Here is a 19,304-nt window from a genome sequence, read left to right on the forward strand (position 1 = left end):
AAGGCTTTTTCCATTTCTTAGGGATGCAGCTTCACATACCTAACATACTCAGTGACCACATGAGCCTGCCCACTGCTACCTTCTGCTGCTCCATGACTTCACATTCATCCTCCTTGCAAGGCAAATAATAAAGTGTATCTTTTATGAACAAAAAAGTAACTTGGAAGAAAAGAATTTATCTTGACCAAAACCAAATAAAAATACAGCTATAGCTCTTTGCTACTTGAATAATTTCTGTAAACAAGAGGAACAAGGGCAGTATTGGGTTTTCTCTCAGCAGCTTAAGCCTTCAACTGTTTGTATGAGAAGGATTAGATACTGGTATTTAGGTAGGAGAACCAAGTACATAGTAATTGTACATAAAAGTGCAACTCAAGGGATCATGAAGCAAAGGCAAGAAAAATTAGAATGTGAGCAGGGGAAAAAACTAGCAGTACAGAAAAATAGAGAAAATAAATAGGAAAATCAGAAAGAAAAAAACCAGATCAGTATGGTAGAGGGTCAGGCAGATGAATATTTGATATGAGGATTTTTAGAAGGGGTCAAAATTTGTATCTGGTGTCAGTGGTGGAGACTGAGGTACCACTTTGTATCCTGAAAACAAAAAGGGAGCAGGATGGTCTTTTGCTCAAAGCACTCAGAGTGGAAAGATGGCATTTGAGAGTGGAAAGCTGTGATCTGTTTCACTGGAGGCTGAATATGTAAGCACACAGGAAAATTTGCCTTGTGTTTCATTCCCTCTCCTCACCACGTGTGTATCATTTCTGCTCTCTGCTGTTTGTGCTCTACACTTACTGTTTCCTCTCACACACCTTCTAGGGAAGGGAAACGCTTCTGCTCCGGGCTTCCAATCCGCCATGGAGAAGGCTGGGACACAGGGGAGCCTGGAGTCCAGCCACAATCCCCTTCTTCAAACGAGCAGTAAAAGCCAGGGGGAAGCTTTCCTGCAGGAGAGAAAGGCACACAGACAGAAGAAGCCAGTGAGCTGAGGAGAAGGCTCCTGGGCTTACACAGGAGCTGCAGTGACTGTTCCAACCCGCTTTGCCCAGGGCACTCCCGGCTCCTCGGTCCTTTCGTGTGGAATTGCACACATGCCTGACCATGGGGAGGGAGAAGCAGAGGGCAACAGCCCCCAGAGTGTGGCTAAGTGACGCCCCACACACCCTGACAAACCCCAGAGAGAGGACACATCTCACTACACACCATGGGGTCTCCTGGACTCTCAGCTCTGCAAGGATCAGCTCGCTCAAGGTCACATCTAGGAGATGACTCTCCTAAGCACTGCTTCTGCAGCCCCACAGGAGGAAATCTTGGAGAGCCATAAATTCCCTACAAGATTCCCTCCCCTACAGTTCAGGTTTCTACTCAGCCCAGCTCAGCAACATGATCTCTTCTCTCTGTGAGCACTGATGTGGCCTCAGGTAAAGCACTGAATCCTTTTGTGCCTCACTTCTTTCACCTGTGAGGCTCTTCCATGAGATGAAAGAGGATAGTTTATTTTAATCCATACTTCCAGGCTTTGAAGCCTGCTCATTCTGTCACTAGCTAAGGATTTCAGTTTCCAGCTCCAAACAATAGAGCTCCATTAGCTTTTTGCCTTGAAATTTGTCAGTTTTAAAGCAATAGTAGTCCCATTCAAAGCAGAAGGTAATCTCATGCCTTCTTTTTACTTCTCTATCTTCAATTGCAAGTTCTGCTTATGACGGTGTAAAGTATTGCTCCTTTTGCTCCAAGGAAGGAGAATGGTACATGAAATCTGTTAAAAATTGAAAGATAAAAATGAAATTTCATGTGCAAACACACATCCAGGATTTTTTTTTTTTTTTTTTACTTTTAGCTGCTTGATAAAATCAGAATTAAAATTTCTTCACTTACAAGCAGTAGGATAGACCACAACCTTCTAAAGCAAGAGAATCTTCTGGTCAAGTGATACCAGGAATTTCATTAGCTCCTCTATGAGAAGGAGAGGCTCTTGAACATATAATTTGTTGTGATTATTAATTTATTTTCCCTCTGAAATTCTGTATCTATAGAGAGGCTGTCAGACAATGAGGCACCAGTATTCAAACTCCAGATTATTCAAAATGCTTAAGTACCAGCAGATCCCCTGGCTGAGATTTCAGATCAATAAAATACCTGCTCACAGGGCACCAGCTTTGACTCACACACCTCAAAAGGCAATTGTCATTGGCACATGCAGGTGTTCCTTGGTGTACCCAGAGAAAACAACTGTGGAACACCACAACTGCAGCATCTAGACCACAAACATTTGATTTTCTGGGACCCTGAATCACAACCCACTTACGAGAGGAAAGTGAAACAAATCCTCTATCTGTAGCTTTTTAGTAGGGCTAGTTTTGGACCTGGAACCTGACATTGAGGCAAGAACCACATTTTAGTGGTATTTTTGGCAAGCATCTAAACCTGTTATGAAAAAAATCAAAACCGGTACCAAAGTTAGGGCTTTTTCAAGTTTTTCCTTTTAAAAATCTCTAAATTCATTCAGCCTAGTCTTTAAATGTGAAGCTGTTAAGCAGAGAGTTACTTCCCTGTGTCTCACCCCTCTGCAGAACTTGATTATATTTCATTGTGCAGCCTGAGGCTGGGATACAGAGAAAATGACAAATTATAATGTGCCCTGAATTCCCACAGAAACGGCTTGGCTCAGTGTCCAACTGAATTCATGTCATAGCCATTTGCTATCTAGGATGATGTAAACAAGTCAGAGCAGCAGGAGGAGTCATCTAAGTAGCAATCCCTGCCTGAAGGCCAGGAAAAGCTCACTGTCGATGAACAAGTAAGGGCATAAATAAAAAGCTATTACTTTCACAGAATATTTCATTCCCTTTTCCCAAATTAATGTTTTATGAGCTCTCAGATGTCTCATGCCCTGGATGCATTTTCTTTGCTGCTCTTTCTTACCTTGAATATGCACAGCACCTGTGATTCCATGTGTTGGTACCCCACAGAGACCTCTGGGTACCACTTCTCTCCAACCTGTGCTTCTCCATTTCATGTGTTTGTCACTGAAACTCACATTAGCCCAGACATTGCACTGATGAGGGGAAGCTGCTCTGACTTTATTGGAAAATCATGGAAATTAGGGGGCAGGGATTACTTCTACTGAAACCTGCCATTTTGGACATTAGTACCAGTGACAGAAACCTCAGAAGATTTAGGCCTCAGTGAGATTACAATACAACTTGTGGGTACAAGATGGAGAACAGAGCAGTCCAGTGAAAGTGATGCACTCTGAGAATGCAAGAGTCTCTCCTTTTATGTGGGTGGGCAAGCAGGGAAAAGCTGTTGGATGCTAAACTTGTTCTTAACCAAATATTTTCAAGCCTTCAGAATGAAATACCTTTCAAGAAAAATCTAAATAAGTTCTTTTTCTTTAACCAGATTTTTTTGTCCGTTAATAGCTAGAGCATTAGTAACTGATACAATTTATGAAGCAGATAGAATCATCCATTTCTTCAGAACTAGGTGTAAATCAACCAGATACTACAGTTTAAGCTTCTGGGTGAAATTCCAAACTGGTATTATAAAGAACAAAAGCATTAAAGACTACTCTGTATGTATGGACCTTTACCAAGTTTAGGAGGAAATTTCAGAAGCCAAACAGATCAGCTACTCGATTTAAAGAATCACATGAATCTTAAACATGACTTTGTTTCAATGATTCTTCTATGCTAGCAAAGTTGGCCAGCCAAATTCTACCAGAAACGAAGCATAAAAATAGAAAATACTTCTCAAAATTCAGCAGAGTTATCCTTCAATGGCAGATGGCTCTGCTGAGCTCAAAACTGCCAGAGGTTAGAATTCATTTCTATAAGTACAGCTTTTGATAAAGAAAGAAGCAGAAGGCTTAGTGTATGCAAGACAGGAACCTTAAGAGCATAGCATGGCAACAGGTTGCTACTTCATCATTTTGCTTGCAGGAAGACTCTGCTGGGCTGTATCTGGATAAAAATGAATCCCATGATTTCTTTACACATTTTTGCCTGGAAAGCAAACTGGCCACTTTAAAATTGATTATCAATGCTTTTTTTGGTCACTCATCCACATTATCAGAAAATCCAACTTTAAAGGTTCCTGTTCTAGCTGCCATCTGGCCTTTTGACTGATGTGTGCATGCATCCTCCCACCACAGGCTGAGTCCCTCCTTTCAGGAGCCAGACACTTGTCTTCCTTATCTCACCTGCTAAGGTGTTTCACATCCTTAAATATTCAATGAAGCAGAGTGAAAATTACCCTATAACCAAGTGATTGTGATATTTATTTGAAAGATAAAGAGGACATTATTTCCTGTTCCAGCTAAAATTCATAAAATGTGGAAGTGCAACCTCAGGAGAGACTTGGGTAATCTTTATGGAAACTCTTTATGGAAATAGAAAATATGGGTTCAAATTTACAGAAGAACCAGTCCTGGGTTAATTGTACCTTGAAGTTCTGGATGTCTATAAAGTAAATATACTACTGGCACCTCCATTATTTAAAATGTTACCGTTTTTAGAATATATCCATTACTTGCCTAACATGCTTGGACTGATTAGCCAATATTTTCCAAGGATGAATTTTTTTTAATGAATTTGTCACAGAAAGTAAAACAGTTTCGAACTAGACAGAATTACATGCATCCCTTTTCAGTAAAGTTTTAACTTTTGCTCTGACTTGCTGCCCTGCAGTGAAAGATTATATAACCAAAATCCCAGATACTCTTAATTAAAAAGAGAAGTAAAAAACTTCTAAAACAAATTCACCCTTTCTGTAAAACAGAGCCCTGCCCATCTATGTTAGTAAATAATATGAGTTTTTGTGTCTGTCTTCTACCACACAATGCATATTACATGTGATTACTACAATAAGAGAAAATTGGTTGGGGTTTTCTGCAGTAAGTTCTATCCATTTGTTGAGTGATTTGGTAAACTACTTATATAGAATTTGTTGCTTGGCATTAATAGATAAATTTGCTGAAGCTTAAGGCACAAGCTGTGAACTTTCACCAGATATGCTGAACTTTCCACTCAGTCAAATATGAGAAAACCCTAGAGCTGGCTCAAGACAGAAGATAAGGACTTCATTAACAGAAGCTGCAGCCTTGGAAATAAGAAACATCCTACCTAGAGGCAAGCAAGGGACACAGTGATGAATGGGAAGAGCTCCCAGAACCTCATATGGGGGACAACTTGTCCAAACAGTCACATGAAGGCTGGGGAATTCAGATTGTTTGAGTACAATCAACCAGGGACTTGTTCAAGGTTGCTCTTCAGAGGCACCCAGCTCCACCTACTACACCATTAAAGAAAGTACTTTTACAGAGGAATCTATCTTTCAATTTATTATTTCAGCAGAAACCTAGAGTCAAAGCCTGCCATGGTGGCTGCCACGTGTAGTTTCTGTATCTGGAAAGGCAGGAATTTCCAAGCAGAGACACACCACCAGGGCTATCTGGAGTATTAATGTGTGTCTGCAGTGTATGCAAAGTAACTTCTAGCATGGCACTTCCATCAGGCTGGTGAATCTGTGTGTCTGATCCTGAGCCAACAAACACATGCAGCTCAGCCTCTCGTCCCTCATCTGCCTCTTTGAAGCTGTCTTTTACTCCTGCAAGGATATCTGATTATGACTCAAACATGCTTTTCTCTAGGGGTCATCCCTCTCTGCTTTTACAGTTTCTACACAGACTAATTGGTTGCAAAGCAGAGTAAGCACCATGACGTTTCACTGGCCATTAATAAGTAAAGAGATGTTAGCAAACAGCAGGCTGTAGAGAGAGCTTTTTCAGCTCAGACAGGAACAAAATTCAAATAATTAGGAAAAAAAATTAAAATCTTAATAAAACCAATCAGTTTTATTGTAAAACCTGTAAACCTGAAAGAATGTGAGAGGCAAAAAAAAACCTCAACACCTCCTTGAAGCTCAAAGATAGAAGCCTTTGATAATGCATTTTTAAAACATCTCGCCTTAGTTTTGAGCATAGCTCATCTTTTTCTGACAGCTCTTTTGTCTAAGCAGAACCATTTGGGAAACCCTTTTCTCTGCTTGATAAATCTGAATCACTTTTTACCACACTTGCAAAAAGCTGATGAAAATATCTGTGTTGCTCAGGAGTAAAATGACAACTAAAATGCTGAAAGATGACATATGTTTTGTGTTAGGCTGCCACTCAGATATATCTGACACCTCAAACATTAGATCACTTCTCTGTTTAGTGTAAGAAACCTTATGCCAACAATATTCAGCACTGTAAAGAAGCAAAAGCAGAAGGATCAGCCATAGAACTGAGCAGGCTTGTAGGTGGATAAGCAGGCATATCCAGGGCTCTTGCTCAGGCAAGCCATGCTTTTTTGTTCCTTGAGTGGAAGACAGTGCTTTTTGGACCTTTTAGCTGGAAGTAAGAACTCTCATTTCTTGTACCTATGGGTGAATGCAAGCCACGTGGTCTCCTCAAGCTGGGAGTGATGCTCTGCTAAACAGCTGGCTAAATATTTTCTGCTTTTTACATTTTCTCACAGACATTCTCTGTACATTCCTTTGCCAACACAGCTGCAAGTGCCATATTGCCTTGTAGAAACAGCTACAGATGAATGGAGGGAGAAAAGACAACCAAACCAAGACCTGTGGACAACATATGCCAGAGAGGCATTGGCTGCTTGGGCTCACCATGGGTACAGGGTGGCAGCAAGGGGCAAAAGCAGAGCCACCCTCCTCTGATATGTGAATATGAACAACAGACCCACCACAAGTGCACCCAGGGTGTGAAATACCAGGCAAGCATGTTCCTCCAGGCCTGCCCCATCCCATGTGGTATTTAGTTTACATCCATGATCAGTACAACTCCCCCTTGTGACCTCTGCTCTTCCCCCTGGGATTACTCCCACAAGGCAGAGCCATTCATGGCACACGGGCAGCAAAGTGTGTCTGAGCACACAGCTGAGGGTAAATAATGTTTCTCTCCTTCCAATGAAATGAAAATGCATTCGACCTTTTTTAAATTACAGAGTAGAACACAACAGAAATGCCATTATGGGGTTTTAGAGTTCTATTTGAAATGTCTTAGATGGAAATAAGGTTTCAATATTGCTAATATGAAACATTATTGGTTCTAAGAAGCTGCAAGTCCACAGTGCTGACACTGTTCCTGTGAATCTAATGTCCACTGAGTGGGTCATTAAAGAATATAATTTCAAATTGTAACAATATCTAAAATGATGGAGAAGCTTGTAATTTCAAGCTTTTAACTAGTTTCCTAGATGATCCCAGGTCAAACCAATGTTCTTCACACCAATAAAGTCTGTAACTTTATTTCTTTATTAGCAGAAGTGAAATCTGCTAGAAGTTGTATATCACTCATGTTAAGCTCTTGCTAGAAACAGCAAACATGTTTTTTACATACCAAATCAACATGGTTCTATTGTAACAGCCCACAGGCTAGATCAGCTGTGGTACATACTTTGAATAATAAACTCTCAATATTTATTTTTCTTGATATATTTGCCCTGCAGACAACCATACAGCTGACAACCCACCAGTCCTAGCTATTTGCAGGCTGGCAGATGGGAGGATGCTGGAGGCAGAATGTACAGAGGTATGGAAAAAGTGATAAGGCACCTTCAAGATGGTCAAAGGAAGGTCCTAAAGTATCTCACAGCACATTTTTGACAGTACTCAGGCACAGCAAGTTCTTAGAAAACTCAGGCTGCTATCCATCTTCTGCTGTATGTTATTGGACTATTGACTCCTGAAGTGAGGGTAGAAAACCAGAGCAATTACAAAGACACAGGAGCTGGTCAAAGACAAGCTACTGGCTCTACTCATTTTTCATCTTAGAAGTTTTCTCCTTCCTCTCCCCCTCTGCCACATGCTGCACTATATTTTGATTAAAGGCTCTCACCAACTACACATTTTGTGATTCTGGGAGGCATCTAGCTATTCAGCTATGCTTCCTTTGCATTTTTGATCAGGACACTGGGAGGGATGAAGCACCAAGAGCATGTTAAGAAGCTGCTGCAGAACAGATGTAGGTGAGCTCAGAAATATCAAATGGTGCACTCCAGGCAGACATCCAGGAAAGGGCATCTGCTACAGGGGATACAGGTCTTTTGATAGCACCAAATGAGTCTGTTGGTGCTGAAGTCTCAGACAGTAAAGTTCAAACCAATCAATGCTTCTGGAAAAGGATGGTGCAACCTGGGGGTTGGGATTTACTCACTGCACATATCTCCCTCATCTTCTCCCTCAGCACAGTCCTGGATGAAGTCACACGCCTGCCCCAGCCTGATCACTGTTCCATTCCAGCAGCTGAAGGAACCCTCCAGAGCCATTTTTGAGAGAGAGGCAGATCCTAGAGAAAAAGAAGGAAAAAACAACAAAAACACTTCAGATAACCGAACTGCCTTCCTTTCAACCAACAGGTCATAGCATAACATTGAAGGGATGAGCACCTTGTGAAATCTTCTCAATTCAATACTTACTTGATAATTTTTTTTACCTATTTGATCTTGTCAAATGTCTAATAGGCTACCTAATAGAGAATTTCAGTTCCCCGTGTCTTTCTGGTGTTATAATGTGGAAGGCAGCTTTGACCTCTGGAGGGCTTAAATCCTGCATCCTGCTTTGGTACTTCTCAAGAACAACACTATACACATGATAGGTTTTTAATTGTGTGTGAATTTACAGCTCCACTGGCAGTCCTGAAAGCTGATATCCTCTCTGGGTAGCTCAGGAGTAACAAGGCTACAGGATTTAGAAAGAGCACAAGTTTTCATCATGCTCTTTTGGCAACATACATTACCTTTGCTTTGGGTGCATTGTGTTGTCATATTCTCTGCAGGAGAGAAAACAGTTCAATCTCTACTTGTACTTTTCTTTCTCTTCTATGCCTACTCCTGCTCCTGCACTCTCTTGAGTCAGGGAGCCCACAGCAACCTACATCCACCCAGAGACAGAAAGCACCAGTTCATTTTACCTGTGCTAAGCAGCAAAAGACATCCAGCAATGTGCAAAGGAGACAGTTCTTATGAAATGAGGTCATCAAACATTACAATTAGAGGTCAATATCATCCACTCAGAAATGATCCTGAGCAATTTTCTAGAAGAACCATCCTTTTCTGGAGGCACTTGATTCCCCTGACAGCTGAGAAGTCAGATATCAAGTAGCCTGACAGGTATAATTTTCCTTACTGTAGGAACTCTCTCATCCCAAGTGCTTTGAGATGATACTTAGGACAAAGCCTTCTTTTTTTGTTTTTTTTTTAAAGAGGTCCATGCTCTAGATCAGACACATGAAGGAGGCAGGAATTAATTCAGTTACAACTTGAAGTCAGTGTGTATGGAGGAGTCTAATCTTGAGAAATGCCAGAGTTCCTTCCACAAAAATCTGAGTGTGGGTACAGTTCACTGACACCTTCCTGAATGTGCCAAGACATGCTTCCAGTCACTGCTGGAAGACAAGCCTGGAAGAACAAAGAGATCTGTGAATTCCCCCCTGCAGCAATAACTGCCCTGTCTCATATTAAATGGATAAATGCTCCAGATTAAACCAAAGCCTCTGGGCAGAGTGAGCCATTGTTTGCCTAACTCATCCATGCTCACTAAAGAGTGCAGCTACATCATGTTCTCTGGTACTACAGGGAGTTGGAAATCACTGGCGATTCAATTAGATATGCACTTGATATTTTTATTTATATTGCCTGCCAAAACTAAAAATTAATGAACCATGTAGGAAAACAACCACTATTTCTCTTCCAGCTTATTTTATGGTGCAAATCATTCAGGAGTGGGGGGAATACATGCCAAACTTTATTAATAAAGGACGATAGATCCTCAAAAGGGTGCTCTGTGTTATTGTCAGGTCGATTTTTTTCCTTAGCACAATTCTGGCTTGCCACATACAGGCTGCACAATGCCCTTGTATTCCGGTCTGGGTCAAGGCATGACTACAGAGGAGAAGCTTTGCAGGGAAAATAGCCCAAGTAACGTGGAGCTGGCTGCTGACAATTTCTGTGGGCTCCTTGGTGAGGGTTTAAGGTAGTGAGATGGCATCTTCCTTGCCTTTGCTGAACTTCCTACAAAAAATGCACCCTCAGAGACACCGCTGAGAGCCTTCCCTAGGTAAGAGCAACTTTTCACGTGCCACAAGCCAGACACTTGGGGCTCAGGTCATGTGCAAGTGGGCACTACAAAGCTGTGAGAAGGGGCTCTGGTAACTCAGTAGGTGATCTCTTCTCCTAGGGGCATGCAGTGAGCCTGAATAGCACTCAGTTGTTGGAAGTACCACCCAAAGAAAAGTTAGGAGAGCACTTCCATGAGTCAGCAACACCATAACACTCTTTAAAAAATCCTTAAGTTCTACTGAAATTCAGAAGTACTCTTGTCTCTCTGAATTAGCCCACAGATGGTTTTGAAGCCCATGTTTAGTAGCAGCTTTCATGTCCCACTCAGTTTATCTGCAATCTTTTCAGCAATGTCCGTGTTTTACTTCAGCAGCTGCAGAGATACGCAGAGATTCAGAGGAGTGGTAATTGTAGGCAATGGGGTTGTTCTGTTTACGCAATTAATTATAACTTTTAAAAGGCACTCACTTTTCCAAGCACACAACTGCATTAACACTAATTATAATGGTACCAAGGCATTCAAGAGAACCTACTTGTCTTCCCAGGTGTTTTTTGTTGTAGCCTAGGGGCACAAATCTCCCGAAGCCAACAGACTGTAGTATTTGAAATATGTCAGTTGCAACTGGGAATCAGGCAATTCCAGGAGCTATTCCTCCAAAACAAAGCAGCAGATTTACATGCCCATTCATCTCTTTGGAGACAGGGCTTGAATTAGCTCAGATTTGCATTAGACCAATATATACGTGCTCCTTGTATAGGTTAGAGAACACAAATAGCAAAGCTGCAGCCCGGGGAATGGCTGGGCTCTGTTACAGTGTATGATTTATTCCCATCTTGTTTGCTTGCTTACTGTGAGCACAAAGGCAAAATGAATTGGAGAAAGGAGATGATTAACTAGTAAAACAAATAGATAACCAAAAAAAGCCCAAATACAAATAATCCTTTTAATGGGCCACTTAATGCAGATGTTTGCATCCAAGCTCAAGGAAACTCAAATTTTAATTAAAATATTTTGCAAGAAAAACAGACATTTGATCTTTTCAGTTCCCAGACCCAATTACTCCTGGCAAAGTGAACCAGAATGACCTGGATTGTTGAAGTGGCCTCAACTCACACACAGAAGACGTGTTGGGAAAGGAAAATGAATGGTATCAAATAAGTATCAGAGTAAAATTTGTGGGAGACATCCTTTATATTTACAGCAGTGTTTATGTAGCCAGTGGCATCCATAAATTACAGCAGTAATTAAGCTGTACCACGGCTGGCTTGGAGGCTTATAAATCATTATTTAAACAGCAGCATTAAATAAATGGCATTTCAGGCTCTAAATTGAAAGTAGAAAAGTAGAAACAACTCCTTGGGGAACAAGAGCTGACTTTGTACCTCACAGGTCCTGCTTCTCAACACAGTCCAGCCCTGGCAGTACCAGAGTCTGGAGACAAATGACAGCCTGGGATCTTTAGTGCCCATGCTTTTGGACTTGCTTTCCATTTCCTCTATCAGGATGGAAAAGGAAAATCATGTGGCTTAGTTTATGCAGGATCAGCAGCTCTCTGCTCGCACTGTGGGACCCAAGGCGACGTATTTCAGTTCTCAACAGATTTTCTCTGACTTGGGTTTCCTCTTCTCTCCCTCCCTGTCCCTTGACCAGCAGAGAAATCACAGTGCGCTGGCAAGCTCTGGTGGGTCTGTCTCTGAGGAACCTGGCCAGAAAGATTGTGGTGTTTGATCACTGCAAAAGGGGAAACTTTGTCTTCCTGCCACCACACCTGCCCAGGTGGGATGGAGAAGAAACTCTTGCAGGCATCCACAAAAATATCTCTTATCTGGCAAACTGGCTACGCTGCTAATTATCATGCAGGGTTTAATGAAGCTGAACATAATTATACCTTCACATGCTACATTCAACTTCTTAGACCATAATTTTTAATTCTACCAAAAGCTTTTGGGACAAACACAGTCAGGTGAAGCACATTTAATGTGTCCTGCTGAGGACACATTAAAAAAGAAGAGCTTAATAGGACAGTACTTGGTTGTGGTTTAAAAATTGTCTCATTTGTACTCTGCAAAAATTCCAAAGACCTGGGATAAATGTACAGCCTTGTCACATTTTACCAGCAAGCAGCTTCTCTCTGGGCTATCCTTAAGGAGCCCCATTGTACAGAGTTGAGTTTTATTTCAGTGGTTCTCAAGGCAAGACCCTATATGCCCACAATGCGAAAATTTTCCATTTTTAATTGCATATATGTAGCAAAAAATACCTACCCATGGAAGTTCACCATATCTATCTAACCCTATGTGTTTACCTCTCAAAAGAGAAAATTTCCTACTATTTGATTACATCTCTTAAAAAATGTTTTCCAATGGGCTAGTGCTGCAGCTTAGTGCCTCCAGTAAATGTCACTAAAAATCTGGGATTGTACAACTTTGTTGATGATATGTGTCTGTCACAAGTATTTGTCATTAACTGTTCAATTTCTTCTGCCCCTTCTTTGGCTTGAGTTCAAAGCTTTGACTCAGATATTTACAGAAACATTACTTGGGGGATTGAGAGGTTGTGTGAAAACAGAAGAGCTGCTGTCTAGCTATAAAAGGATAGTGAGAATTTGGGGGAGTTTCTGATTATTGATTTTCCATGACTTGCCATTTCTGATGGCTACATATTTCCTCACTCTTTATCTCCTGTCCTCCAGCAGCACAGACATTCAAAGGCTGCTGGCTCCCTTTGTGCTGAGGATAGCCATATTCCAGGACAAAGTAAATTTGCTGTGGATACAAGTCACTAATGCCCATGCTTTCATCATTAGAGAATTTGGAAGCTATGAAATAAAGGAGGAAAGAAAGTGAGAGAAGTGAAAGAGAAGTTCATGTTTGAGGGGAGTGAAGCCATCCTTGGCAAATGGCCATTGAACTCCACATGATACAGGGCAGATCACATAAATCACAACTTTCACAGCAAGTTACACTGCTCTCCTTTTTCCAGCCACCTACCCCAGGACACTTGTATCCAGATCAGCAAGGAACCCGAGTAGCTGCAGCTGCAAATGAGACAAGTGAGAGACATATCTGGAAAACACATTGTCCTCAAAAATGCTTTGGAAAAAAGACTGGATTCCATGCTTCTCACACCAGGCAGTCAAATTTGGTCAATACTTCATAATTCCTGTCTTTAATATTTGCAATGACATTTTTACTGTTACTATCATTGCCTAAGGATGCATTTGTAGGAGGAAGTATTCTCTTTTTTATTAGACTGCCTGCTACAGGCAGAAAAAACAGACTGTGTTTGTAAATGCCTGAAAGCTCACCCATTTTTCAAGTTACATAAACTGCCTTTAATCTTCTTACTTCACTTCCTAAACATAAATGGGAATAAACTCATCACAAGAGCTCTGTGATGTTCATTTCATTAACATTTGTAAGGAACTGAGATGCTATGATAACAGGCATAAAAAAACCTGTAAGGAAATTATTTACTCTGTCTTCACAGTGTGGCTTGAATAATTTACAGTAGAAAATGAACACACCTTTGATGAAGGCAGGACAGAGGGCAGCAAATAACTTCCCATTGAGAGAGCACCCCCTGCCCTGCAGATTAAGGGTGCAGCATTCCCACAGTGAGCTACCACAAAAAGAGAAAACTTGCTCATTAGAGCCACGTAGAGACAGAATTTTCACCTCAAAGACAATGTCAACATTTCAAAATTTATCTAACCAGAAAATAAAAATACCCAAAGTTTTCACAGAACAAAAAATTCAAATCAATTCTAGGTTAGAAAACTGACTTTAGGGGTTTCAACACATGAGTAATGCTGTCATAAACCCCAGAAATTTGAAAACACTTGAATTAAGACAAAAATAAAATGTTGGACAGGAAACTCAAGAGGGAACTTAGTGGTTTGGAACATGCTCATGCCAATAATTCAGCCAGCTCAGTTCTAATGTGCTTTCTGTCTCTGCTGCCTCAAAGTAGGGATGCTGTGTTTAGTACACAAATTTCAAACATCTGCTCCTTCAGCATTGCCTAATGCCAGCAGGATTGCTTACACAGAAGAGAGCTCTCAGCACACCTGAGGAGCTGGCACTTGCTCACTGCCACATTTTCAGTAGCAAGAACTCTCTCCAGAGTTGTGCAGCATACAGACTATCCAGACCTTCTGCGTTCTCTCAGAAATGTTTTTGACCAGGTCGTGTTCCTTTTCCTATCTTTTGACTGAATGACTTTCCAACAATAGTGTTGGTGTGATGTATTTTCCCTGAATTTACAGAGAAATATAGCTTCCTTTAAAAACTATAATGAAATAAGAATGTGGAAAGAAAAAGTTAGATGGATTTCACACTCTCTCAATTTTCAATTAGGAAAGTTGGCTTAGGGTCTTCACCAAAACTGTTGAGTGCAGTAAATGACAAGATAATGTTTTCCCCTAGAACTTAATCGTGCACAAAATATAGCTGCTTCTTTTGGCTTTTTTTGCTAGGACTCATGGTAACACACATATTTTTCTGGTGATTTGTTACCAGTCAATAAGCAGCTCCAACTGCACATCCAAAAATTAACAGCAAACATGTAAACAGCAGCAGTGAACTTTATAATGAAAGTGTGATTTCCATCCTACAGCAATACCTACATATTCTGTGGTGTCTACTGAATTGAAAAGGGCCAAAAGAGACAGAGAATACATATTGTATGAAATGCTGTGCATACACAGTCATTGGACCTTTTTTAAATTTCATCAAACACAGTAGATCTTTAAGGCTTTCATCCATAAATATGAACATTCTGACTTAGAATAATCCAGTGGGATAGAGTAATTTTATTAAAATCCCAAATCTCATTTCTTTTGGTCGCTTTTCCTTGCCCTTGTTTCAATATCAGGTTGTATTTACTGTTAGTTTATCTTTTCCCTCAGATACAATTGCATCTTTCTAGGTACTGCTGCATTTTTGTGAGATTAAAAAAACAACAACAAAAAAACCTCTCCCCTAGGTTTCATGTTTCTCCTAAAACAAGTGAATACTATATATTTGTAACAGTAAGCAGCTGGTTAAAAGAAAAAAAAAACAAACAAACAAAAAATCGCCACAAAAGCAAAGCCAAAAAACCCTTTTCTTTGACCTCCTGTGGATTTTCCGAAATTCATACCTTGTAGAGGGCAAATAAAAAGGTCCAATATCTATTATTAGCCTCTGCTATTCCCATCAGACTTTTCTGGGTCTGAATAGGCTTAGAGAACAGCTCTTACCAGGGAACAATCTCTTCCATGGGAAACACCAGCACACTGATTGCTGGCTCACTGAAAGATGAACGCTGACAAAGCCATGAGGTGGTTAAGATCTCTAAGCTTATTTACAGACAACAGATTTAGCACAGGTCCTACCTCAGCATCAAACATGGAAGAATGTGAAATAAAACAAGGCTGCTGGAGAAAAGACATGAAAATTGTCCTTCCAAATGTGTGCCTCTTGGGGAAACTGTAAGAGCTGATTAGATAGGAAATACGTGCAATTTTCCACCTTTGCTTCTTAGGAGGCTTCGTTCAAATCCATTTTCAATTATTAAAGTAAGTGTTATCTTTGCCTCTGCTAGTTCTGCAGTTCCAAGCACAACCAACACTGACACTATACACAGCAGATTTTTTTCAATTCTTGGTTCTTAAAAACAGCCCAGCAAGAAGACCTCAAACATCAATAACATTTAAAGAAGATCAAACTGAGATACTTGTCAACCAATTTCAATCACCTAAATGAGCCTGTAAATTGCCCAAACCAGAAAATCTCTCTGACTCCTGCTGCTTCCTGTACCAGTTGGACTGAAGATGCCCAGATTCAAGGAAAAAGAAGAGACTGAAGAATATTTTCATAGCTCATCAAGAGCTGATTCCACACAGGTAAGATATAACCTCTCCCTCAACCCTGCAATAGCAGCATCTCAGCAAGTTCTCCTTTAGCATTGCCAATCCAGTTAACAAGAGAGTTATATTCATATGCCTGGTCATGAAAAACACAAATAAAGATATGAGGCTTAACTGTATTCAAACAGCATTTTAGATAGGAATGAAACTTTTCATTCCTAAAATGCAGTTCTCTTTCTGTAAGTGTTTTAAGCAGTCTCTCTGCTTTAGCTATCAGCACTATTAAGGTTTTTGGCCTTAGTGCAGATGGGTTGCTGGGGATGGCAGGTGGAATATCACAAATCAGCACAGCCCTGAGCATGCACATGGGGTCCCTCAGCAGAGTGCAGGGACTCATCCCCACACCACAGCCAATCCCTTACTGGGCAAAGCAGTGGCCCCACAGTGGAAGAGCAATTGTTGCTCCAGGTAGAAGCAGAAGCTTGCTTGGAGAAGTAAGTTTCCTGTTGTGCCCCTTTCCACCGTGCCAACTTCTGCAGTTGTGGGAAAGCAACAAGTTGTCATCAAGCAGCTGATTTCCACTTTGTTTGAAAAGTGAGCAATGATGCTTCAAACCCACAAAGAATGGGCAAAATGAAATTGCACCTGAACTCTTGCTGTGAGGGAGAGCAGTGACTACACACAACACGTTCACCACAGGGAGGGACTCCATGTGCATGGATGCTCCCAGCTTTTAGTTCTGGGGAAGGAGAAGGAAACTCTCAGTGTCCCCCCATCTCCACACATCGCTGAACACCAGCAAGTCATGGATGCAGTGAGTCAGGGGTGACTCTTCCAGCTGGATGCACCAACAACTGCCAACATCTCCGTGCTCTGAAGCCAGTCCAGAGGGACAGAGGGCCAGCACAGCCCTGTGTGGCAGTGTCCCAGGCTGTGCTCCAAGGCCTTGCCATGCTTCAATGACATTGTCCCAGGAGCAAAGCTGCTGAAGGTCAGTGGCCCAGAACATCAAAAAAAGCCTGGAGAAGACTCCTGCCTGGAGTCCACATCTCTGCCTGAGGACCTCTATTCATGTTTGAATGTGCATGAAACTTATGAAAATTGGGAACACTTACTGAAAACAAAGAGATGCCAGTGAATAACAAAGTGAGTAGCTCTGTGTAAGCCAAGGTACATACTGAAGATACCAGGGAAAAATGGAAAAACTGGTAACATTACAATTCCAACATTACCACCCCGGTTTCAGGCAGACTCTCTGCTCTCTTGTGGCATGCTGACAGACTCTTGGATTAATGCTTTCCACATGAGATCACTTTCCAAAAGTACAAGGAGATGCAGAGAGGATTGCAAGAGTTGACCAATATCAGTACAGAGAATAACCATGCCCTGAGGTTGAGGTGCCTGTGGGCTGCCAGCAGCAGTAGAGCAGTTAGACTAAAAATGGAGTAGTTACATAATATTAAAATGGCTCTTGAACTTATTTTAAATGCAGTGATAGGAATTTTAACAAACCGTTGCTATGAGTAAAGACAGATCAAGGAGACAGACCATGACTTCTCCCTCCCTCTCTGACTCTAGGTTTTCTCTAAAACCTTTACCCTTCAATGAATAAATTGTGCAATCAACTCTCAGGAGATTTCATACAATTACTTTGAGCAGTCATTTTCTTAGCAGTTCTCATCTTTAAATTTGCTACCATAAACTGTATGTCTACCCAAAATATCCCTTTATATCCTCTTTGTCAATAAACTTTCTGTTTAGTGCAAGCTCCCCTTCAAGATTTTTCCAACCCATTTTCCCCCCATTTTGCTCACTTACTCAGCTGGCCATTAATTACTCACTTAATTACTGTCAGCAGTAGTATTAAATTCTCACAAACTTGCTACTGCTGTTATTATGTAAAATGCTCCTCCCAGCTGGGTAGGTTTCAGCAAACCATAACACCTTGTTGACTTTAGATAAATCTATTTATAAAATGCAAATGTATCTCTTCCTGGCAGGCAAATCCTTTACAACTGTTCAACAATTCATTATACAAAATAAAGAATCAGGAAGAAACACAGCTCTTCATCAAGTCCTAGCAAACAAACATTCTGGTAAAAAACAAATGATAAAAAGAGACTATGAAATAGTAGCCCCACAGCAAAGTCAATGGGGTTATTCTGGTCTTGTGGCAGGCAGGGGTAGTAGAGTACCCTCAAATGCCACACATGCACAGTATTCCAAATGACTGGCAATCAGAAAATAATTAGGTGTACCAGGAATTAAGAAAAGAGAAATATAAACCAATTTACCAGCTACAAGAAGCAATGAAATTAAGCGTACACTCCACCAAATATCTAATGGATCATGGTGCTGTTTCAAAGAAGGTATTGGCAAAAAACACCACCAGTTTAGGACAGGGTTACAGTAAGCAAGCTTACTCACTCACTTGACAGTACAAAGTGCACAAACGCACCGAATAATCAAAAAAGAACCACCAAACTTTCTTTTGGCCATAAAATAGACTAGGGGAAACCTCAAAGCTACTTTGCATGTGTCTACATTCGATCTTGAAGTATCAATTTAAAAGCCCAAGAAATCATTGACATAAATTTTTGTGCACATTTCATTAGGAATTCCTTCTGGCAGTGGCTATGTGGACAAGGGCAGCCCTTTTAGGGGACAGACACTCCTCCTGTTTCTTACTCTGCCCCACTGGTCACTGTGTTTGCACTTCCATTCACCTTAGGCTACCCATGGTGCTATAGTAAAGTTATACTGGGTGCAAAGGTTTTATATGTCCACTATATATTTTTTACAAAGAGAATAGTTAAAATACCCGACTTCCAGCTCTCCCAGGGCTTTAACTTAATGGGATGTGGATGCAGTTCACCACCATAAAGAATGTCACTGGCTTACTGCACTGCAGTATCTCAAAGCCAGGAAGGCAAACCATAGGATACTGGGAATGTTCATACAGAAAGTCTAAAATACTGAAATACCAGCAACAAAATCGACTGCCCCACTCCTTCTCCCAGGAAAAATGCCTTGCCTCCTTTTCCAGGATCTCTTGAGAGACAGCAGCAGGACTCCTGTGCAGCTGCACTTACAGCAAAGACTCTCAGCTCCACTTGGACCATGCCCTTCCTTCCCATCCCACAGGTCATTACTGCTGCTTTTTAGTGAGCAATATAATTTTAAACAGTCTGTCAATGAGGTATCACAAAGATGATAAAAGCGCCTTGCCCTAGCATCTAATGTGGATAAAATCAATGATCCAAGGTCCCATGGGTGGTGACAGGGTCAGAAAGCTCAGAGGCCTCTGGGCTCACAGCAGCAGCAGCTGCATTCT

The 19,304-nt window shown here is 41.1% G+C and overlaps 1 protein-coding gene across 1 annotated transcript in view; it reads right to left on the reverse strand.

Moving 5' to 3' along the window:
- The window catches only part of LOC115902841 (ALK tyrosine kinase receptor-like), a 277,205-nt gene that overhangs the window by 40,589 nt on the left and 217,312 nt on the right, over positions 1 to 19,304 (reverse strand). The window contains exons 6-7 of the mRNA XM_030946691.1: positions 8,216 to 8,347; positions 813 to 944 (exon numbers count right to left, since the gene is read on the reverse strand). Coding sequence (XP_030802551.1) covers positions 813 to 944; positions 8,216 to 8,347 — 264 coding nt within the window. The remainder of the gene's footprint in view (positions 1 to 812; positions 945 to 8,215; positions 8,348 to 19,304) is intronic.

This window comes from Camarhynchus parvulus, chromosome 3 (assembly GCF_901933205.1).
Source record: "Camarhynchus parvulus chromosome 3, STF_HiC, whole genome shotgun sequence".
Lineage (NCBI taxonomy): Eukaryota > Metazoa > Chordata > Aves > Passeriformes > Thraupidae > Camarhynchus > Camarhynchus parvulus.